Source organism: Ziziphus jujuba, chromosome 4, assembly GCF_031755915.1.
Source record: "Ziziphus jujuba cultivar Dongzao chromosome 4, ASM3175591v1".
Lineage (NCBI taxonomy): Eukaryota > Viridiplantae > Streptophyta > Magnoliopsida > Rosales > Rhamnaceae > Ziziphus > Ziziphus jujuba.
The window spans coordinates 10,508,142-10,533,336 of record NC_083382.1 but is presented as its reverse complement, the minus strand read 5'-3'; the positions used below and the strand labels follow the sequence as shown (position 1 = coordinate 10,533,336).

The 25,195-nt window shown below is 28.7% G+C and overlaps 1 protein-coding gene and 1 long non-coding RNA gene across 2 annotated transcripts; both read right to left on the bottom strand.

Annotated features, from left to right (window-relative positions):
- Positions 1–8,380: 8,380 nt before the first annotated feature.
- LOC125422062 (23 kDa jasmonate-induced protein) lies at positions 8,381–9,816 on the bottom strand. The gene is made up of 2 exons (XM_048472515.2): positions 9,357–9,816; positions 8,381–8,732 (listed from the first exon to the last, which is right to left on the bottom strand). The coding sequence occupies exons 1-2, from the start codon at positions 9,774–9,776 to the stop codon at positions 8,667–8,669; spliced, it is 486 nt and encodes a 161-aa protein (XP_048328472.1). The 5' UTR covers positions 9,777–9,816; the 3' UTR covers positions 8,381–8,666.
- An 810-nt stretch (positions 9,817–10,626) lies between these two features.
- Positions 10,627–17,042, bottom strand: LOC125421945 (uncharacterized). Its single transcript, XR_007240422.2, has 3 exons — positions 16,753–17,042; positions 10,967–11,063; positions 10,627–10,873 (listed from the first exon to the last, which is right to left on the bottom strand). It is a non-coding gene; the product is annotated as an uncharacterized LOC125421945 (long non-coding RNA).
- Positions 17,043–25,195: the final 8,153 nt, after the last annotated feature.

The following is a 25,195-nucleotide window of genomic DNA, read 5'->3' as shown; positions in this document are numbered from 1 at the left end:
AGTGTCGAGACCTTGATTGAGTGAAACACGTGAGGGAGTGATATATGGTGAGAATTTATTTTATTTTGCATTATTTGTACTAACATGGTAGATTCAAGGGTGAGAAGAGGAGATCCACCTTTGAGAATTAATAAAGAATAGTCCGTAGGATTCCATGGTGGTTCCTGAACTACGGGGAATGGGGAGCAAACGGACATGAGGGCTATATTGGAGCAATTGCAGCAGACGAATGCCTGATTTGATAACATAGATCCAAGGATGGACATGATAGAAACGTCACAAAGAGGGCCGAATATAAGGTTGGATGCTCATAGAGGTCGAGGAGGCGTAGGGCAACCAAGAGAGGAATTCGGGGGAAGTAACTTTGGAGATGACTTGGATGAGGGGTTTGATGAAATTTTTGAACCTCAAGAAAGGCCAATCCATGGAAGACCAGCAAGGAATGAAGATGATGATCTAGGACATATCAAGATAAACATTCCACCTTTCATGGGAAAAAGTGATCTGGAGGCATATTTGGATGGGAGGAGAGAATGGAGATGATTTTTTATTCTTATAATTATTCAGAGGCCAAGGAGGGGAAGTTGGCAACAATGGGGTTTTGTCATTATGCACTCCAATGGTGGACCAATAAGCAAAACACCCGAAGGAGAGTTGGTGATGACTTGATCACTATATGGCGACAAATGAAAGGAGCCATGAGGAAGCGGTTCGTACCATCACATTATCATAGGTTGCTGCATCAAAGGCTTCAATTCCTATCTCAATGAAGTAGGTCCATGGAGGATTATTCAAGGAGATGGAGATGCTCATGATGAGGTTAAACATGAATGAAGATAGAGAAGCGACCATGGTAAGATTCCTTAGTGGTTTGAATCGTGAGATAGCCAACCAACTAGAATTGCAACATTATGTGGAATTGGAGAAGATGTTGCATGTGGCTATTAAATTAGAGCATCAATTTAAGAGGGGTGGTGTAGGCTCACGGTTTGGAGGAGTTTCCAACAGCGGAAGATTAATTCCAAGTGTCTGGAGAACCAACCCAACCTATGAAAGCAAGCCAAAGCCGAAGGTGGGAGAAGAAAGCATTAATCGGCCAAGAAAGGAGCTTAAAGCTGAATCTGTCCAAGCACATAAAAATGAGGTAAAATCCGATCCTAAACCTTCAATATCAAGAGAAATTATTTGTTTTAAGTGCCAGGGATGAGGACACATCGCTAGCCAATGCCCGAATAGAAGGATCATGGTGTTAAAAGGCAATGGTGAGCTAAAGTCAGAAAGTGAAGAAAATGAGTGTGAAACCAAGCAACAGGAGGAGGAAGAGCTTGAAGGTAAGGCTGAAACTTTGAATGCTTCCCATGCTAAAATAAGTTTGGTTTCTAGGAGAGTGCTGGCTGCATACAAAGATGAGGATGGAATTCAAAGAGAGAACATCTTCCACACCCGATGTGAGATCCAAGGTAAGATTTGTAGCATGATTATTGATAGTGGAAGTTGTACTAATGTAATTAGTAACATTGTGGTTGATAAATTAGGCTTAACAACTATTAAACATCTAGAACCATATAGATTACAATGGCTAAATGATAGTGGTGAGATGAAAGTAAATAAACAAGCCAAAGTAAAATTCAGCATTGATAAATATGTGGATGTGGTTTTGTGTGATGTTGTGCCTATGCATGTGGGACATATTTTACTTGGTAGGCCTTGGCAATTGATAGAGATGCTATTCATTATGGTAAAGAGAATAGTATTGTTTTTAGATTTAAAGGTAAAAAGGTCAAACTGGAGGCATTAACTCCTAAAGAGGTGTACAAAGATCAAATTCAAATACAACAAAGTAGGATAGCCGAACAACTCAAGGAAAGGACTAGTATGGCCCCCACGGTGGCAACACCCATCCAAGGAGTCCAAGCCATGTAAGACCAACCAAGTAAGTGTTCTAAAATCCAACTTGAGTGGGAAAACCAAGAGCAGGCCGAAATTGGAGTGAAAAAAAAAAAAAGAGAAACCCGAGAGCTATAGCAAGAAACCCATGAGTGAGGAAAAGTGTGTTATGGCTGAGAGAGAGAAAGGGAATGAAAGGAAAGAAAGAAAGAATAAAAATTTTTATTTGAGTTTTGGAGATGTAAATAAAGCTATCTTGAGTAAGAAACTATTACTGGTCATGATTTATAAAGATAATTATTCAATTCTTTCTCTTTTGCAAGATTTTGAAGATGTCATACCAGGGGCTTGAACATCAATTGACTTTGTTCTAGGGGCTGAGATTAAATTCTCTTTGTTCTTTTGATCACCTAAAACACCATTAGTGAATGAGTGCTTTAGTTTGACTTATCAATAGACCTTCCATCACCTATTGTAGCGTCTTCGATATACCAAGGTTTCTAATCACAGATTTGTTAAGGGTTGAGATGACCATTAGAACTTAAACATAATTAGATCCAGGCTAATATAATATGGATTTGGGAGCAGGTCGTCCTAGGTTCATATCACTTGATACTATGTTACTGTATGGATGCTTTTATATAATATTGCATTGGTACCCTGTTAATTTTTGAAGTGCTGAACTTTGTGGAAATAAATTGTAGTAAGGTGGGAGGAATAAGGAGATATTGTTAGAAGTGTATTTTCTGTACAGTGAATTTTGTGGTAAGTCCAACCCTTGGGGGAGATACTGTCGGATTTTCTATTGGAGGATCTGGTAGGGTTTTTCTAGGATCAGGGCTTGTTTAGGGTTCCGGTAAGGAAATTTGGATGGGTCCTGACATAAAAGATATCTAATATAGACTTAAACAAACTCAAGATATCTAATGATTAAAATATAGACTTAAAAGGTAGTATAATATTATCATGTCTACCTAGAAAAAAATTGTTAGACATACATAAATACATATTAAATATAAACTATAATATTTATAAAAAGAAATGACTATAATACATTATCTTATCGAATATATAATAGGTATATGTTGACGAAAGTGTAGATATCTATATAATATATAAAAGAAGAACCGTGTGTGCCACGTGTCAGCATATGCTTTTTTCAAATTCTCTCCAAAAGCACCTTCTTTATTTTTATTTTATTTATGATTTATTTATTTATTTATTATTTTTGCTTTTATGTTTATACCCAAATATATATAAAATCAATGTTTAATATAACAAATAAACAATTGATAAAATGATATATGGTAATAATTTTGAAATAAATTTAAAATAAACAAAATATTTGATTTTATTTTATTTACCAAATAAGTCAAATAGGTAAAATATATTTGCATATACATAGTTTCCTTAATTAATATATTTTAAATATTTTTATATATACAAATATAGTTACATGGAAATTAATAAAGATATCTTTTATTTGGAGATAAAAATATAATATCATAAATAATAATTGTTAAACATAGCAAAATAAGATTTATTTTCAAAACAAATTATTTGATCTTATTTTATTACCAATTAATATATATTTTTATTATTATATTAGATGATGGCTAAGGAAGACCATATTTTGATCAAGTATATCCAGACCAATAGGGAAGATCTTGAAGATCATTACCCAAGTATTATCCTTTTTAAATTATATATATTTTTATTCTTATTATTATAATATTATATTAGCTATATAATGTATAAAAGAAGAAGAATCAGTACGACGTGTTATCGTAATGTTTTTTTAAATTTTCTCTATAACTATCAATAAAATAAAATATAATCTTTTTTATTATTATTTATGATCTATTAAAATATTAATCAACACCAAAATTGAACAGCTAAGTATGAGATTTTTTTACCTTTTATGATTGTATCAAAAAATATATAAAATCTATTATTATAACTATATATATATATGACATAGAATATTTCTACATATATAATAGATTTGGATGTGAATTGAAAGAATTGATTGAAAGAGTATGATAATTTTACCTTCTATTGGTTGTACCAAAAAATATATATTTTATTATTATAATATTATATATGCCATAAAGTGCATTTGCATATATATGGTTCCCTTAATCAAATGTATATTAAGTATTTTTATTTATACAAATGTGATTATATAGAAATTAATAAACATATTTCCTTATTGGGACACAAAAAATTTTCATAAATAATATAATTTTGTTTTATCAATGGAAAAAATTTGAGATATCCTTTTTAGAATAGAATTGTTAAACATGGCAAAGTGAGATTTATATTCAAAATAAATTATTTTATTTTATTTTATTTACCAGATAAGTTAAATACATTTTATTATAAATTACAAAATGTCACCTTCTGGTTATTTAAAATTTCGATGTTCAATATTTTAATGGTTTTTATTCTTTTATATTTCTATTTTAGTTATCAAAATTATTAAAGTTTTTTTTGGTTTTTATTGATTTTTGAAAATCGAGAGCTATATGAGAAAACCAAGAGCTGACTAAGAAAAAATGTTCTTGGGGGGCTTTAATTGAAACCAGCTAGCTGATGGAAAAAATTGATTGGTTTTACGATTTATTTTTTTTTGGTTTTTCTTTCATTATTTTATATTTTTTGTTTCCTCTTTCTCAAGGAATTGCTGAAAGGAATGTTAGAGTGCGTCTCCTCCTCATGTCCCGGTTGAAGCCTGAAGGGTATAAGAGTGATTATGTGTTTAAAATGAGGGTAATTTGAAGAAATAATCTAAGTATTTTATTATTATTTTTTAAAATAATTTTTAAATGTTTAATTGGAGACTTGTAGTTGTTAGAAAAAATTAAATATCTAATTACAGAAAAGAAAAAAAAATTGAAATATTTTTTTTTAATTTATAAGATGATTTTTATAATCTTATAATGTAATAATGGTATATATCTTCTTCCCCCCCCCCCCCCCCCCCTCTCTTTTACTTCCTTTTCGTTTTAGTTTTGATAGAAAAAGATGGAGGCACACTACATGCTCACATACCTAATGACATAAATCAAACCAATTGTAGTTATCATTGAAAAATAAAATAAAAAAAGAAATAAGAAGCATTTTTAGTTGTTAGTAAGTTTGCTTGAAATTAGTTTTAAACATTTTTTTTTGAAATTTAAATTAGATTTATAAATTGGAATCTATATGATATATAAAAATAAAATAGTCATACCACGTACTATCATAATGTTTATAGAGATGATGGCATTATCAAGTAGTTAGGGCAATGGGCACAACACTGGGCAGTAATAGGCACTAGGTAGTATGTAGTAAATAGTAACCTCTATGAACCATACTCGGCACACTTTATATGCAACCTGAATCATTAATAACTTTGGTATTTTTATCTAATTTTTAAATTACTCTCTCACTTCCATTTTAAACCTTTCATATCTCCGTAAAAACTTATGTTTTTAGTTCTTTCAAGTTTATCAGTTATACAATGACAATGGGTGGTTTTCTCAAATGGATCTTCTTAATTTTATAATCAAAACATGTTTAAAAAGATAGTTATAATAAAAAATATTTTAAAAAATAATAATCTATATATTAATATTTTTATTGTTTTGTAATATCTATTTTATTGGTAGGTAATAAGATTTTATATACAATAATTAATAATAAAATAGATCTTCTAATTTGTATAATTTATATATTAATATCTTTATTCCTTTGTCATATTTATTTAATTGTAAAATAATAAATCATCTTACAAGGTAAAATATATGTAAAAATTAATAAATTATCTCACAAGGTAAAATATATGTAACAATTAATAAATTACCTTACAAAGTAAAAAGTAAATAATAATAATAATAAAGGTAATTAAATTATATTATAATCATTTAATATAGAAAAATTGATTATTTACAAAGAATAAAAAAGAGATAGTTAGAATAAAAAAAATATTAAATAATTACGTTCTATACATTAATACATATACATATATAGATGTGCAATAAATGAAATTTCAATATCATAATATATAAATTTCAATAATAAAATTGATCTCCTTATTTGATCTTAATAAAATATATCTAACCATAAATAAATTATCTTATAAGGTTACATGGTAAATAATAATGGTAACAATAATAACAATAATAAATATAATTAAATTATATTATGAGGATTTAATATAGGTAAATTAATTAATCGCAATATCATAATATATAGATTTTAATATCATAATATAATTAATTATTTGAAATTAATAATGATGATTCAACATTATAATATATAGATTTCAATAATGAAATTGATCTCCTTATTTAATCTTCTTAAAAGAGGGATGGTTACATACATAGTCAATTTTTGAGTTAATTCAAATAATAAATAAAAAAGCTTTTAATTTGGAATGATGGCTGAATTTTAGGAATTGAGAAAAATTTACATTTATTATTTAAAACAATATTTTTATCCTTATAAAATTTGAAGGTACCAATAAATAGGTAGTGAAGCAAGTGATCTTTAACTCCCAATTAATCATACATATAACTGTTGAACAATATTTCCATTTTAATTTCAATTTTTGTTATAACAAAATTTATATTGTTAATTAATTTAATTCGATTTGAATATAATTAATTTTCAAAATCATCTATTGCAGTTATACACACCATGCATCGCACGGGATCAATACTAGTAAACATATATAACAAAGACTTCAATAATTTTATATATGGGTGTTCAAATTTAATTACCAATTAATAATTGATTAAGAAATATACATTTCAATAATATTAGGTAAAGGCGACTTTGGGATTGAGGTAATTGTTTAATTTCCATTGCCATCTTATATATACATATATAATTGAAGTCTTTGTTTATATATATATATATATATATAACCAACTAATTATAATTGATTAAGATATATATATTTCCATAATATAAGGGAATGGCAACTTTGGGAAAGAAGTCACTGTTTAATTTCCATTGCCATATCTCCTATATATAAGCTAATTGTATACATGTATGTATATATAAGCATATAAACAAAGACTTCAGTATATGAGTCTTCTAGTTTAATTACCAACTAATGATAAGTGATTAAGAAATTATATAATTTGATAACATTAGGGAAAGACAATTTTGGGACAGAACTCATTGTTTAATTTTCATTACCATATATCTCTTATGTCTAAGCTATATAATATATATATATATATAATGATTCCCAACAAAAAAAAAAAAAAAGATTTTTAAAGACCAAGAAACAATAAGCTGACCAAAACCTGGTATACAACGGCATAAGACCTCTTACCCTTTTTGGGACGTTGCATCCTAATTGACACATTTTTCATAACATATATGCTTTGACTATTTGTAACATCTTGCCTCCATTGTTCATTATCTTGCTGGCACATTTCTAGTTGTGAGTGTGCAGGCTCTGCCTCCATTATCCAATGTCTTGCTGACACATCTCCAGTTGGGAGTACAGACTATGATACCATTTTAATACCATTTGTAATTCTCCATCTCCACTGACAGACCTAGCCACCATATTCATTATTTCTGACACTCCGCCTCCACTAACAGACCTAGTCGGATCTAGCCACCGAATTTGGTATATGGTTTTTCATTCAAAGTTTTCTAAGAGGTCATCTATCCTTAGACTACTCACGCTTGAGCACACTTAACTTCGAAGTTCTTTCGAACCCTGAAACCAATCGCTTTGAAAAAATCTCGACGTTATGAGAGTAACTATTACTATATTTGAATCATCTCCCATACCACTCACAAATTATATGAGATTGAACAACAAGTGCTAGTGCCTCTTGTACCCGCCCACACTAATCATCACAACTGTGATTAACTTTTATTTCTTGAATACATACAACAAACAAATACATGGAAGAACAACTTTTGTAGTAGTTTAATTACTAAATTTGAATTTAAAAAATGCTAGGAAAATCAATTTTAAGTGAACTTTTAAAAATATTGGAGTATTATTGCATATAATTTTGAAACCTTTTCATTTAATAAAAATTGTTGCTTTTGTTCATTTTATTTATTATTTATTTGAAATATTTATAGAAAAACAAACCTCTAAAGTAGGTTAAATTATATGCAATGATAGGTTAAATTATTATTTAATGAATAAATCAGGTTCACCAATCTCAACATGATATTTGATGAACTAAATTTAACGTAAATTTAACTTATATTAATACGACATATCGTCATAAGATCTATCCTGGATCCACAGCTGAATTACAATGATTATATCATTTGCCACATTTCACGTTGCTCATATGTTAAAAAATTTGATTTGGGTAGAATTACTGATAGATTAAGATATACAATATTTGATTTCCATATTTACTAACACAACAATAATATTAACATTATTTAACCACGTGCATCCAAAAAAGCTTTACTATTTTTTTTTTTTACACACAATAATATTATTTATAGCTATATTTTATACTTCAAAGTCATCCTATAATAAAGTACAATATCATAAAGTGAACCTTGAAATCCGTCTGAATATGTAAATTCACACACTATGGATGACTATCTCACACCCTTATTCTTATAATTAATTATTTCTTTAAATGCGATCAAGTATATGCTATACATGGTTCATGCATTTTCCAACGGCAGGTCTAAAGTAATTGTTGCAATTAATGCTGGGGTGTTGCCAGGGCTAATTGTCACAGTTGCTTTGAATCCATAGGGCGTGCGCTCGGTTTGCTCCTGATCGGAATTATTCAGTTTTTCTCGAATAGCTTCCCAGTTATGTTCAACACTTTGAGGTTCTTCAAAACAGTAAAGACCTGAAAAATTAACACAACTATCTAATTCTTATAAAACTATTAAACTACCAGGGAATACTTCTTTTGCGATAAAACAATCATAATAAAAATTTTATTAACTCTTTTTTTTTTTTTTTGATTGGTAAGCAGCCCACAGCCTACTGGCTGGGATGGTTAAATGAGAATCGGCTAATAATAATAACGATAATGAAAATAATGAAAATTTTTACTTTAGCCCATCTGTTAAAAAAAAAAAATATTAGTCAATGATTAAAAAGTATAATTTCATGGTTGACCTTAGTAAAACATATATATATATATATATATATATATTGTCTATGTGAACAATAAAACATGTTAAAATTGTCACGTTGTGTAAAATATGTAAATTGACCAGAGTTTTTATTTTTATTTTTTCCTCATTGGTTGATAACTTTAGGACCTCACAAAATGGCAAAGTGTGGATGGTGCCATTAAGTTGTTCCCCGTATGACATGGAAATTGACTTTTACAAGTAAATTGACGACCTTAAAATGAAATAAAAATTAAACCTATAATGAAACTTTTCAAATAAATATATTTATTTGTGAAAACTAAATAAATAAATAAATAATACATATTAATTAAATAAATAAAAAAACATACCTTGTTTTGACCAATAAACCCTCCACTGTGCCATGCGAAAAGCAACTTGCAGAAACCCCCAATGCGACCATTGTTTGCATAATAAACAACAGCCGCAGTTGATTGTCGCACAAATAAACCTGGTGGATAATCTCCAATATGCAAAAAACTTCCCCACTGCCCATTTTCAATCTTTTGAGGGTATGATAAGGATTCATCAACGTGACCGGACCAATCATGATCGTAAACTAATTTTAAGGTGTGTCGGGTAGCATTATTAATATACCCAAGCACATTTACAGGAATATCTGGTATCGGAAGCTTCCGATTCAGAGCAACTTGTGCAGTATCTTCGCTGGTTATTGTTTCCTTAATTGCATATTCAGGCAGTGCCTTCAACGTTTCATCGGTGATGGGATCGCCAAACACATTGGGTGCCATCTCCTTGTCTTTGAGCTAGCACAAAAATACAAATTCTCCCTCCCCTTTGATTTCAAGTGTTTATAAGGAAATTTAATTTAGTATATGCTACCTTCGTGAATGGGAATGTGTATATATAGGCTCACAGGCAATGCTAGAATTTCACAATTACAATAACCAAGTCTATTCGGTGAGTCTTTCTTTTTTAATATTTCGCAGTAGTCTAAGGTCAACCATATATATACACAATCAAGTGCCTAGAAGGTAATTGAATGTTTTACAATTAATATTTCCATTTTCAATTTATGGGATCATTTCAAAAATTAAGATTAAAAAAATTCATTTATAGTCATATGGGTTTCTAAACAATTTGCTTTGTCCAAAATAAAGTTTTAGCACATTATTAAATTGATATTTAATTAATAATTAAACATAAAATCTTAGTCTCTAAATGATCCAAAACTAATAATGAAAAATCTAATGCTGAAATATGAATTCTTCGATTCAAATCAGATTGACATGATAGTTTCAATTAGACCTGGCAATTCATGTTAATGGGTTGGATTCGTGTCAACCCATTTAATAATCGTGTCAAAAATGATTAATCCGAACATAATACGTTTATTAATCATGTCAGGTAGTTAAACACTAACCCAATCTGTTTATAAATAGATCAACACGACACTACCCACTTAACACGATTGTTTTAACAGATTGTGTTGATCTATTAACCTGTTAACCTAAAATTGACCCGTTAACCCAAAAATTAACCTATTAACCTGAAAACTAACCTATTTATTTCAAATTAACTTGTTTAAAATGCCAAAAATTCTAATTAACAATACATAACTCTCAATACACATGCTTTTAAAAAAAAAAAGTTTCAATATACCAATATTAACATTTCAAGGTCCACAACTAATAATAATACTACACCAATATAAAATAAAATAAATAGCATTACAACCATACAAATAGTCTCAAATTGTTACCATAATACATGCAAAAACAAAGGAAAAAAAGAGATAACTATCATTATGCTCCAAATGTATTTGTCAATGACACAATGTCCAAATTCCAAAGCAAATATATCAATTTTTGGTGCTCAACAATCCGGCCTGATAAATAAAAAAATTAGTTAAATATAAAATAGAAAATAAAATGTTAAAATATAATAAAATAAACTAAACAAATTTTAAAATTGATATTACCTTATGCTTGAGTATTGGCATAATTAGAGCACTGACTTGAAGATTCTTTTTTTATTGATATCACAGCCCAAAACATCTTCAGTAATATCCTTGAAGGCTGATTTATGATATATCAAAAGCATAGAGTTAGACAAATAAGATCTACTGATCTTCTTAGTTGGCACTGTACTGTAACGGATGGACTATTCAAATCCAAAGCAAGAGATGTATATATCCTCATAGCCAGCGTCTTAGTATTATACGTGAAAGAATTGTATTGGACATGGTATAGGTTGCATAGTCTACATCTAATGGTTCACAGCAAAAAGTTTTCTAATTGAAAATAAAAAAGGAAAACAGTATATTATAATTTAAGTAGCATTATTTTATAATATATGTTTTATTTACATTAAATTAAGGAAATCTTTTTTTTCCAACAATAGCTCTTGACGTTTTCTTGCTTTTACACTTTAATTTCTAAGTTTTTTCTTTCTTTTATATATACATGTTCTTTGACATTTGAACGTCCCCTTAACATCTAACTCACTTTAATTTCAGATATGTAAAAAAAATATTCGGTAAGTTTTTTATCACATTGACCTCATAATATTATTTTTGTTTTGATAATTTGAAGAATGAGAATTTTAGTACCGGAACTTGGGAGTTATGATCTGTGAAGTCCCACATCAGCTGGAAAGGGGAACGAAGCACTCCTTATAAGTGGGTGTGGATACATTTCCCTTGAGAGGCCTTCCTGTGAGGAAGCAAAGCCGTGAGGTGGTGAGCCAAAGCGGACAATATTTCAGTTAGGTCAGTGAGCCCCAGTGTAACACCCTGTCCCAAAGTACATCGAAAATTTCTAAAATTTGACCAAGATTGACCAAGTTTGACCGTCGTTGACTGAAAAGGGGTCAAATGTTGACTTTTTGTTCCTGATGGAATTTCACATTGACCGAAGTACCATTAAAAAGTACATGTTGTCACGAGTCCATAGACTAGTAGCACATTGAAAAGGAGCTACGGTTTGAAAGTTATGAGCAAAACCAGTTGAGGTCCAAACTGTCCAAGGAGTGTCGGAGTTGACTTTTTGTTCATGCAAATTTGAGCTTTGACTCATGCATGGTTGTGAAGTACTCGTCGATACGAATTCACAGATTAGCAGTACGTCCGATTTGGACATGTGGTTGAAAGTTATGGACCTGTAGAATTTTTTAAATACAGTATTATTTTAAATATGTGCACAGTATGCCACGTGTGACTTAATAAAGGGTGCCATGTGTCACAACGGTGAGATGCCACATGTCAACCATGATTAAATACCATATTATTTTATTACTATTCTATACAATAATATTATTTAATTATTTTCTTTTATTTTCGTTTCCTTTCTTTTTCTTTTCTTTTCTTTTCTTTTTTTCCTTCCCCCACGTGGGAAAAACACCCCAGCCCCCCTCTGAACCTTTCTTCTTCTTCTTTCTTCATCTTTCTTTTCCTTTCCTTTTCCTCCTCTCAGGTCCTTGCCGTTTCTCAATTTCCGATCACCGGACAGCCACACGTGCCAGCTAGGGAAGGAGCCCATTCCCTGGTGACCCCAACCTCCAGTTTTCCCGGCCAAACGCCACCGGACGGGCCCAAATCGGGTCGGTGAAGTCGACGGCGGTGGGTTTGCGATTCTCGCCGTTTCCGGCCAGCGCAGTCAGATCTTCCATCCCTCTCCCTCTATTTTCTATCTTCTGAGTTCAAATATGGTCTCCAATTGTTTAAATTCAAAGTGGTTCGTGAGTTATGAGGAGGTGAAGTTCGGCCGGTACTTCCTGGGCAAATTCCGACCACCACCGGCGGCTTGGGGTCAATGAAGGCCGGTAATGAGATCCTCGTTCCATAAGCTTCGATTCGGTATATTACTCGCAAATTTTGGTTAACGTTTATGTTAAACCCCCCGAGTACCAGGTATTATTTATCCGAATAAATTATTAATTTATTTGAGTTGTGCAATATTGTTGTTCTAGGAGCACGTGTGCGTTGTGGAATTGATCCCATGGAAGATCTTGGGTTAATTGCGTGCTCGAGGTGAGTGACCCACCTTCAAGATTAATTTCGGGTGTTAAATTATATTTAATTTGTGATAATTAGATATTTAGATTTAATAATTATGTGTTAAATATTTAGCAAAATTATATTTGAAATTTTGATGGCACAATTTGAATAAATTGAAATGTATATGTGCATTAAATCATATTTTGATTTTGATAAATTATGGGAATTCATTTTATGAAAATTTTATATTTAAAGAAATTATGATTTTTAACATTATTGGATGGAATAAACCCGGTGGTATTTATGAGATTTTGAGATTTAAAAATGAATATATTGATTTTATGATTTTTAGATGCACCATACATGTACTGGTGTTCTTTATATATGGATATGATTAGCGTGAAGGTAGATGTGATGAGTGCGCAGGTAGGTGTGAGTAGCGCACAGGTAATTATGGGGTTGTCCTGTGGTCGGATGAGGGTAGGCCACCCCTCCATGGGCGGGATGCCATGCGATCGTATGCCGGTTTCTCTCTTTGACCTCCTGTCTGGTGGTACCTTGGGACACTGGGTACCGTTGGCACCACTGGTATATAGTGGGTGCATCAAGTGGTTTTCAAAACATGATTTTCAAAATAAATATTTTGAAATTGTATTTAAATTAAGAATATATCTAATGTTGTTTTTTATTAATTATTTCAAACGGAGGTTTTAATTTTATTTAATTTTTCCTTTGCTTAATTATTCAATAAATTGACTTATTTTAATTACTTAATTATTCTATGAATTGTTTTAATGTGAGTTTTATTAATATTTCGGTATTAATTGTTATAACATACATTAATTATTTAATAATTGTTATAAGTTATTTTATTTCAATTTATTTCATTATAAATCTGGATTATTATAATTTTTATTAAATTAATTATTCCTTGATTTTTGGGGCACAAAATATTGGGTTTTGCGAAAATGTTTTAAAAGGGAAACTTTTCCAATGGAGTGAATGGTGAGGGTTTTAAGAGAAAATATTATTTCCCATTAATTATTAATTATTTATTATTTATTCTTAATTAATCAAGTGTACTATAATTATTATTACTATTATAATTGTATATTAGACTGAGTTACTCACTGAGATGATTAGCATCTCATATTTTTAAATTCCGTTCCCCTAGGTTTAGCTCAGTAGACGTTGATCGTCCAGGGCGAACACGACGTCTCAGTTCATTGCCGAAAGTCCAAGAGAAGTTTTTCCTCTTTTTTTCCTCTTCATCTTGTATTGCTTCATCTGTCATTGTATTAATTTCACAATCATTTGTATAATGCTCTGATTGGACACATATTTATTGAATCATATATTGATTTCTTGTTATTATTTTGGAGTGCTGTAAATTTGTGGAATTAAATTGCAATAATGTGGGAGGAATAAGATGGTGTATATAGAAGTGTGTTTTCAGTGCAGAAAATTTGTGGTAAGTCCAACTCTTAGGGGAGGTTCTGTTGGATTTTCTATTGGAAGGTCCGGTAGGATTTCCCTAAGATCAGGGCTTGTCTAGGGTTCCAGTGAGGAATTTTAAACGGGTCTTGACACCCGGGCCAGTGGGACTGGCAGGTGAAGGGGTGGGACCCCTAACCATTGTGAGGCCTTCCAAGGAAAACAAAACAGTGCGGACTGGACCCAAAGCGGACAATATCATAGTTGGGCTTGAGGCCTGTGCCAATGGGATTGGTAGGTAGGGGTTGTAAGAGGATTCCCCCTAACCACTACGAGGCCTTCCCATGGGGGAACGTAAAACCGTGCAGGCTAGGCCCAAAGCGGATAATATCGTGATTGGGCCTGGGATGCCCATGCCAGTTGAACTGGTAGGTAAGGGTTGGAAGAGGATTCCCCTTAACCGTTGCGAGGCTTTTTAAAACCTTGAGGGCTGGGTTGTAAGAGGATTCCCCAAGCCCAAAGAGGACAACATCGCATGCGGGTGGTCTCGGCTGTACAGATGGTATCAAAGCCAGACCCGGATCAGTGTGCTAGCGAGGACGCTGGGCCCTAAAAATGGTGGATTGTGAAGTCCCACATCGGTTGGAAAGGAAAACGAAGCACTCCTTATAAATGGGTGTGGATATCTTTCCCTTGAGAGGCCTTCCTGTGAGGAAGCAAAGCTATGAGGTGGTGAGCCAAAGCGGACAATATCTCGGTTGGGCCAGTGGGACTGGCAGGTGAAGGGGTGAGACCCCTAACCATTGCGAGGCCTTCCAAGAGAAACAAAACCGTGCGGGCTGGGCCCAAAGCAAACAATATCATAGTTGGGCCTGAGGCCCGTGCCAGTGGGACTGGTAGGTAGGGATTGTAAGAAGATTCCCCTTAACCACTGCGAGACCTTCCCATGAGGGAACGTAAAATCGTGCGGGCTAGGCCCAAAGCTGACATATCACAATTGGGCTTGAAAGCCGGTGATACTGGGACTCGTAAGAGTATTCCCCCTAACCACTGCGAGGCCTTCCCATGAGGGAACGTAAAACCATGCGGGCTGGGCCCAAAGCGGACAATATCTTGATTGGGCTTGGGATGCCCGTGCCAGTGGGACTGGTAGGTAGGGGTTGGAAGAGGATTCCCTCTAACCATTGCGAGGCCTTTTAAAACCTTGAGGGCTGGGTTGTAAGAGGATTCTCCAGGTCCAAAGAAGACAATATCGCATGCGGGTGATCTGAGCTGTCACATGATCATTGCCACTAAACTTGACTATATTTACTCTAAATATTTGACTAGCATGACAATAAAAGCATAGAGTTAGACAAAAGAAACAAAATAGAGATGCCAATTTGTTAGTGAGTTTCCCCACTTCTAAGTATCCCACCAAAGAAAAACAAGATCAAACTTGACCAACTACAATCATGTAGTCAACAAAAGTCCAAGACACACACATGCATACTTCAAAATTAAAAATTCAAGAATGGAAACGTCATGTAGAAAATAAATTAATGTATAGTTGATTAGAATTTCGAAGTGAATGGTAGTCAGTTTGATGCTAAAATGTATGAAATTAAATATTGGTTGGCCAATAATGCTAATTGCCATCATGTATATGACCATATATGGAACATTTTGCTTAATTTAAAAGCTTTTTGGTATGATTTGAACAGAGGCAGACGAAATTAATTAATTAAAGAATAATTCAAACCATTAATTTTGAGCTAGCAACAAAGCAATTAATTAATTGGATTTCTCTTGCTCAATCGACACTTGGATGGGACTATGATGTAGATATTCAGAAGAAACCAGATGCAATCAAAATCATTTGTTTAGATTTGAACAAAGAGGAAAATAATATATATATATATATATATATATATATGTATGTATAAAAAATAGTCAACCCGATCAGCAATTTTTTTTTGCTATCCAAAAAAATAATAATAATAATAATAAAAAAATTCAATAGTTTAACTTAATCCTAATTATGGCAAAAATTCCAATGTTATAACAAAACTGTCATGAGCGGCAAAAACACTCACTCATTATTATTTTTTTCCCCCACAATTTCTTAGGAAGCAAACAGAGTATCAACTACATAACCGAACGCTCCCTACAATTTCTTAGGAATCAGATAGAAATTTACCCAATCAAACGCATTAACATAAACCTGATAATATTCAATATATTATATAATAAACTAGTTCACAACTCACAAAACCACCTCAAGAAAACCAGCATAAACGTAAACACCAAACTGACAAAAAAGTATTCATAAAAATTATATCTTGCAAAGGACTCACCTGAAATTCGTGGAGTTGATGCGAACTGATGAAGTGGGCTTTCTGATCGTGCTTGGTGCGAACTTTTCCTCTTTGTTCGTTCAAGATTTAGGGCTCCACAAAAGAAAGAAGAAAAAACACCAGAACTAAGGCTTAATAATTGAAGAGAGAGAGAGAGATAGAGAAAGGGACAAACAAAGAAGAGGCTGGAGGCTACCAGTGGTTCTTCGGGTCAGTGATGGTTGGTGGCTGCTGGTTGTAACTTGGAGTTGAAGATGGGGGACCAGTTAGGGCTAACAATTGATGGAGGACCAGTTTATTCGTGGGTAGTGAAGTTTTCTTTTTTATGTTTTAAATTTTGTTTTCAAAAAATTAATAATAAGCCTTTCAAAAAAAAATTAATAATAAGAAATTACGTTTATGACATTCATTTTTTATTATTAAATATTATACTGTTAGATAAAATTGTAATTTAAAGTAAATTTAAATAGTTTATAATAGGTATATAATCATGTCAGGTTAAAACTGATCCGTTATCATTTTTAATAAATAGGTTATTGCGGGTCAATTTCGAGTTAAACCGGTCAACTCAAAAATGACATGATTATTAATCGTGTTAAACGAGTTGACCCAATTATGACCCAAACTCATTTATGATAAACCCAAACCCATATATTCCGTGTCATTTTCGAGTCGTGTCACTGTGTTATTACCCAAATTGCCACCTCTAGCTTCAGTATCGGACATTCTTTTATTAGTTTATAGATTTCTTGTGATTTAAAAATCAATTAATAGTTTAATATGAATTTTATGAATTACTAAAATTGGGAAAGTAAACTTTGGAAAAACCATAAATGATATTCAAAACATTTTGATTTTTGATAATATAATGAAAGTTTTTTATAATTAGTCTTATGTGAGTTTGGTTATATATACATATATACATATATACAAGATTTTGATATAGTAACGACACGTGTATGGTCACGATTTTATGGTAAAGACATCTCATATATATATACATATGTATGTATTTGCTCAATAATTACTTATCTATATATAATATATAAAAGAATAAGTGTATGCGCCATATGTCAGTATACCGTTCTTCCAAATTCTCTTCAAAAGCGTTTTTTTTTATTTAGTATTTATTATTCATTATTTTATCTTTTATGAATATAACCAAATATAAATAAAATTAATTTTTGATATAATTATCCATAACTATCAAATAATTGATAAAGTTACTTATGATACTAATTTTGAAATAAATTTAAAACAAATAAAATATTTAATTTTATACCAAATATATATTTTTACCCTTTTAAAATTATATATATATATATATATATTATTATGATTATTATTATAATATTATATAATATTATATTATATTAGATTATATAATTTAAAAAGAGGTCATTATTATAATAGTAATGTTTGAATTTAAATCTTTAGGTTATTATATAGATTGATTAGTTATCATTCTATGGAAAATTATAGTTATTGCATTATAGATTTAACCGTTAAATGAAACTTAATTGTCTCAAAGTTAGCTATAGTTTATAATAATAATAATAACTAAATAAACAAATTATATTATGACTATTTAATATATGAAAATTAATTATTTGTAAGGAATCACAAAATAAATTTGAATTTGAATTATATAAATGAAAAACATTTGGATTTAAATTAAATTATATAAATGCATTTGAATTTGAATTTAAATTTCACAAATACAAAAAATTGGATAGAAAAATTCCATAGATTGAAAAAAAATAGATAGATAAACATTTTTGAATTTGAATTTTGTAATTGAATAGTATTATATATGGAGATCAAATTTATAGTTTGTTAAAGATTAACCGTGGAGTAATATACAAGGTACATGTAAACCTGCTTTATCAAATATAATTTCCATATTTTAAATCATCTTTATTTAAAAGAAATATACATTTTATCGGAGACTTTTTAATTATTTTTATATTTTATAACCTTTTTTTTTTTTTTTTTTGGTGTCAAAACGAGAATCCATATATTTTTATTATTAAAGATATTTTATACAAAAACTCTATATAGTAATACATATTCATATATGAATATACAATAAATGTAATTTTATTGTAAAATAATAAGACTAATATATGGTAATTAATAATAAAATTGATCTTTTCATCATAAATTTAAAATGAATAATGTATTTTTCTATATTTTGTAAAAAGTGCTTAAAATGTACTTATATAAAAAAAGAAGAGTATGTGCCATATGTCAACATATTTTTCTTCCAAATTTCCTCCAAAATTATCTTTTTTATGTTAATTTAATTTATTTATTTAATATCTTACCTTTTATGTTTGTACCCAATTATATATAAAATCAATTTTTGTTTTAAAATAAATTTTAAATAAATAAAATATTTTATTTACCAAATAAGTCAAATACGTAATATATTGTTCCATATATATAGTTTCCTTAATTAAGCATATTTTAAATATTTTTACACATACAAATACAGTTATATAAAAATTAATAAAGATATCTTTTTATTTGAATATAAAAAATATTGTTCTCTTTCTTAATTAATTATTGGTTTTGATATTGTTCTCTATTTTAATCAAGCTCATATCAAGTCAATTTCGATAATTTTATAATTGGATATTATTTTTTAATAATACTAGACTTATTAATTTATTTACCAAATAATATGACAGATGATATGATAATATTTTATTAATTTATTTTTTTAATTTACTTATCCATTTAAGAGTTCATTTATCACTATATGTAGGTTATATGAATATATTAAAATCAATGATATTTTAACACTTGTCATTTGGTAAATAAATTTGATCAATATTTTGTTAGTTGTTTATACTACTTCATAAATCACTTAGGTTATATTTGATTTACAAAATAGTTATTCCCATTAAAATGGAAATAGCTATTTATAGGAATAAAACTAAAATTCAATAATAATTTTTATTTATATGTTTGATAACAGTAAAGAATTAGATTTAAAGTTTAGCCTTTAACAATATTAAATTTGGTTAAAATCAATAAAAAGTTCAACATTTATATTTATTTATATATTTTTTAAATGTGATAAACCATCTAAATTTAAATGTATTACAAATATGGTAAAAATATTTATTTAATGTTTATCAAGATAAGAATATGGAAATAGTAATTATGAGCTTTAGAAAAAATAGTTATTCTTTCAAATAAAAGATTATTTATTCCTTTAAAATAATTATTTTTTTATTTAAAAATATATCAAATATAAAAAAAAATTAATATTAATATTATGGAATATTTATTGTATTTTTAAATGCATTCTACCTCATGGACATGTGTTTAAAAGTTTGAAATTTAAAAATCAATTAATAATTTAATATAACTTTATAACATATTGAAATTCTATTTAAAAATAGGTAAATTTTGTAAAAATCATAAGTGAAGTGTGAAACATATTGCTAAAGGTAGTTTTGATGAACCATCAAATCAGTCGGATGTAAGCAAATTATATATTTATATATATTTTTGGTGTATATATATATATATATTGGCTCGACATCGATATATATTGAATGGCTATAAAATATTATTTTGTCTTAAACTTCTTGCTGCATGTTTATCTTTCATTATTTTATATAAAGTTAAGGGGGGGGGGGGGGGGGGGGAGCCGTTTTCCCCACCCCTCTCTCTCTCTCATTTTTGTTTTTTGATATTATACTCTTTCTTAATTAATTATTGGTTTTTTTCTTTACAAGACACATTGATTATGGTTTATACAAAGACTTCAAGAATATATAGGATCTTTAAATTTACCAATTAGGTAAATGATTATAGAATTTTCATAATGTATATATTATAGAGGGAAGACGGCTATTGATAGAAGTTATATATATATATATGTCTGTATGTGTGTATGAATTGGACATTTTTTTTAACTTTTTGAACTATACATTTGATTAAACAAAGACGCATAATAATTTTATGGGTCTTTACATTTCCTAATTAAATAATTGATTATCAAGATATATATTGGATAATATTATACAGGGGAAGGCAATGTTATACCTTAATCTGTTTTCATATACAATTTTGAGGTAACGCCTCTAGGCTCCAGGACTTGACATATTGACATGGTTTTCAATATTATAATATAGATACATATTTCCAATATGGGCAATATTATGGTGCGGTCCATTCACATATGGACTACGCATTGTTGACGACCGTTTTGAAAAAAATCATCTTCAATGCTGTTACACAGAGATAGCATTAACAAAAACCGTTGTTAATGGTGCAAGTCCGCATGCGGACGGACCGCACCATAGATTGGCCCCTTCCAATATATCTCAACTCTCTCCATATTTATATACAAAATATTTTATTCATATTAGGAATACTTGATAGATCAATGTTTGATATATAAAACTAGAATCCATCCCCATAAGATGCATTGCATTGTATGACTATAATAAATAGATTTTAAAAATAATTTATAATAATTAATTATATTTGAAACCCTATTTAAAAGTTTTATTGTTAATCTATATTATAAAAGTTTTTTTTTTCAATCTATATTATAAAAGTTTGTTAATAATTATAAATTTGACCTCTATATATAATATTATTCAATTATAAAATTCAAATTCAAAAATATTTACCTATCTAATTTTTTTCATCTATGGAATTTTCCTATCCAATTTTTTCCATCTATGGAGTTTAAATTCAAATTCAAATACATTTATATAATTTAATTTAAATTCAAATATTTTCCATGTATAGAATTCTAATTCAAATTCAAATTAATGTGTTTTTTGATTCCTTGAAAAAATTTAATTTTCATATATTAAATACTGATAATGTAATTTAATTATTTATTATTATTATTATTATTTATCCTATAAATACATTTTTACCTTATAAGATAAAATCTTTTTATTTTACAATAAAATAAACATAATAAACTAATAAAAATGTTTATATATAGATAGTAAAATCTTTTTTCTAATGTTTTCTCTTAAGTATATAAATTTTATGTGCTCATAAATTTGAATATATACATACATTCTTTATCATTGATTTTATATTTTATATTTTTATTTTTTTTGCTGAGAAGATGGTATGAATATAAATAACTACAATATTCTTTATAATATGTATATATATATATATATATATATATATATATATTATCATAATTTTAAGATTACCTTTTAAAAGCAACTTTAAAATATATGTATATATATATATAAAAGTACATTATAAACATTTTTTGAAAAATATTGAAAATATATTATTCATCTTAAATTTTTTGATAAAAATATCAATCTCATCATTAATTACCATATTTTAGCATTATTATTTTGTAATTAAATTTCATTTATCACATCTCCATTCATTTTTTAGAGAAACAAACAACCACCATATCTTACCACATTCTTTTTTTCATTTTGTGAATATTTGTTGAATAATATAATATCGACAAAATAAAAGAAACAAAAATGTGGATGTCTTATACGATATCATTGCCCCTGACAATGGGGATATTGGTTTTGACGTTTAAATATTTTGCTACTCCTGATATCCCCATATGCATCCTCTACACCATTGGATATACCTAACTCTATTCTCTATCCATCATTATCTTATTCCTACTGACATCTGGACATTAATATATACTTACATGTATATATATATATATATATATAATATAATATAAAATATCTTCCATATTATATATATATATATATATATAAAACCATTATGGATCATGAAATACTCTGCATGTGTGCTTAGTGTGTGTGTATATATATATATATATATATATTTAACTATATATGTATTGCATCTATTTACGTATTTATGGGTTTGTGAATAATTCTAAGCATTTTATATCTCATCTGCTGACAATTGATGGGGATTTTTATATTAATTTTAATATTCATGTATTGATTGATCAAAATGTTTCAATTAGAATATGATGGAAAATATGACTATGATTATAGGTTCTGAGTTTAGGGTTTAGGGTTTAGGATATAAATCTTAAATGTTATAGATTTGGCCAGTTAAGCCAAAAATGTGGGGGCAAAAGCTTGGAAATTTCTTAGCATTATATGCATCATTCCAATGGAAGATAGGTTTAAGAACATAAACAAACAAAGCAAACCCAATTAAGATGTTAACGATAGCAAAGCCTGGTGTAGCCAAAGCTAAGAAAGCCAAAAACAGTAGACCAGTCAAAGTCAAAAGAAAACGTTCTGAGGTCGTGAAGACTAGAACCAATCTGTTGGCAAGTGATAAATTTCTTCCATATCAAACAAATAACAGAAATGGCAGTAATTGAAGGAAAAGATAAGCTAGAATGATATAGTAAGCAAAGCTATTTATGAAGACCAAGGAGAAAAATTGTAGCCTAGTACGTCCTCCCTTTAGCCGTTTTTCTTTCTCATGCAATGCCCGGAAAAGTTCACAATAAAGAACATATGTTATACCAATATAAAATGAGAATGAGGTTTTCATGTTGAAATTTACCAATTTCAAGCAACTAAAATTAGGATATAAACCCTAAAATATATATTAATTGGTAAATAAATTAAAATCAAATAATTTGTTTTACATATAAATCTTATTTTACTATGTTTAACAATTATTATTTATGATATTATATTTTGTATATCCAAATAAAAAGATATCTTTATTAATTTCCATATAACTATATTTGTATATGTAAAAATATTTAAAATATGTTTAATTAAGGAAACTATATATATGTAATAAACTTTACGTATTTGATTTTTTTGGTAAATAAAATATTTGATTTATTTAAAATTTATTTCAAGCTAAAAATTGATTTTATATATAATTGGGTACAACCATAAAAGGTAAGATATTAATTAAATAAATAAATAAATAAAATAAAAAAGATGATTTTGGAAGGAATTTGGAAGAAGAGTATGCTGACACGCGGCACATGCTCTTCTTATTTTATATATTATATAGATGGTTATTTCTAACAAAATAGTAAACCATATTCATAAAAATTAAAAAAGGGGAAAATAACAGATATTTTTAATGATTAGTTTACTTATTATATTGAATCAAATTGAATATTTAGAGAATCTCCAATAGTGAATGTAAGTTTCTGCTTATGTGGTATAGAAAATGGCATTGTCTAATTCTAGGTGGTATAAATGTACAATTAATTTTAAAATTGTTATCTAATATTAATGTGCATAAAAGTTACATATAATTATTAATTAATTAAATATTTTAATAACTTATTTTTTTCTTTTTTGAAAGAATTGAATTTATAAGAAAAAAAAGATTTATATTTCAGAAAAATTTTAGAATTTTTGATAAACTTTTCAAAAGTAGAGGGCCGCTTTAATAGTGTTACAGACTAATTAGAGGTTTTCTAAATGATTATCTATTTTTCTGATGTGGTAAAAAAAAAATCCGGCAATACACAGAGTAATTATAGATGCTCGATTTTTTTCTTTTCCAAAAATATCAAATTTGATAAAATTAATTAAAAATCAAATTTTATAGTTATTTATATATTGTTAGTTTAAAATAATCAATCTCAATGTGAATATATTTTAAATATGGTAGTAATATTATATTTCATTTACTTAAAGAAAACGAAGTAATGTATTAGTTTTTTGTCATAATTAAACAAAGTTGTATAATTACTATATAATAAAATTTTGTTGCATTATCAAATTGAAAAATTGTAGAGTACCCAAAAACTGTAAGCCTTATTATACTCTGTTTATCATAAACCAAAATCCAGAAAAAAGCTTAAACAGAACACTATGTTTTCTGACCCCTGTTTTTCTCGGTCGAAAATAGAGGGAGCTAGAGTTAGTGAAGTCCACTAACAAGAAGGACAAACTATTTGCCTAGAAACAAAAGAACGTAAATAATTCAATTATATTTCTATTATTCCTTGTTTTTATTTTCTTTATTTTTCATAAAAATTCCCAATACAGTTCGTCAAAAGAGCAAAAAAACAATTTATGAGTTTTTTTGTTTTTGTTTTTGTTTTTTTTTTTTTTAACTTTTGAGATTGAAATAGAAATTAAAAAAAGTGTAGAACTTTGGGACTATGATTATGTGGGATTTCTGATTAGATTTGGAGTTACGTTGGAGATGCCACAGGGTGCAATGTGGTACATACAGAGGTTAATTGCAAACATATAGATGGCTGCCTTGTAGCTTAATTTATTAATTATTTCACATTAATTAATAAAACTAGCATTCATATTAGGAATACTTGATAGGTCAATGTTTGATATATAAAATTAACATCCATCCCTGTACTATCCACGACATATCTAACCATAATAAATAGATTTTAAAAATAATTTATAATAATTAATTATATTTGAAAACCTATTTAAAATTTTTACTGTTAATCTATATTATAATGGTTTGTTAATAACTATAA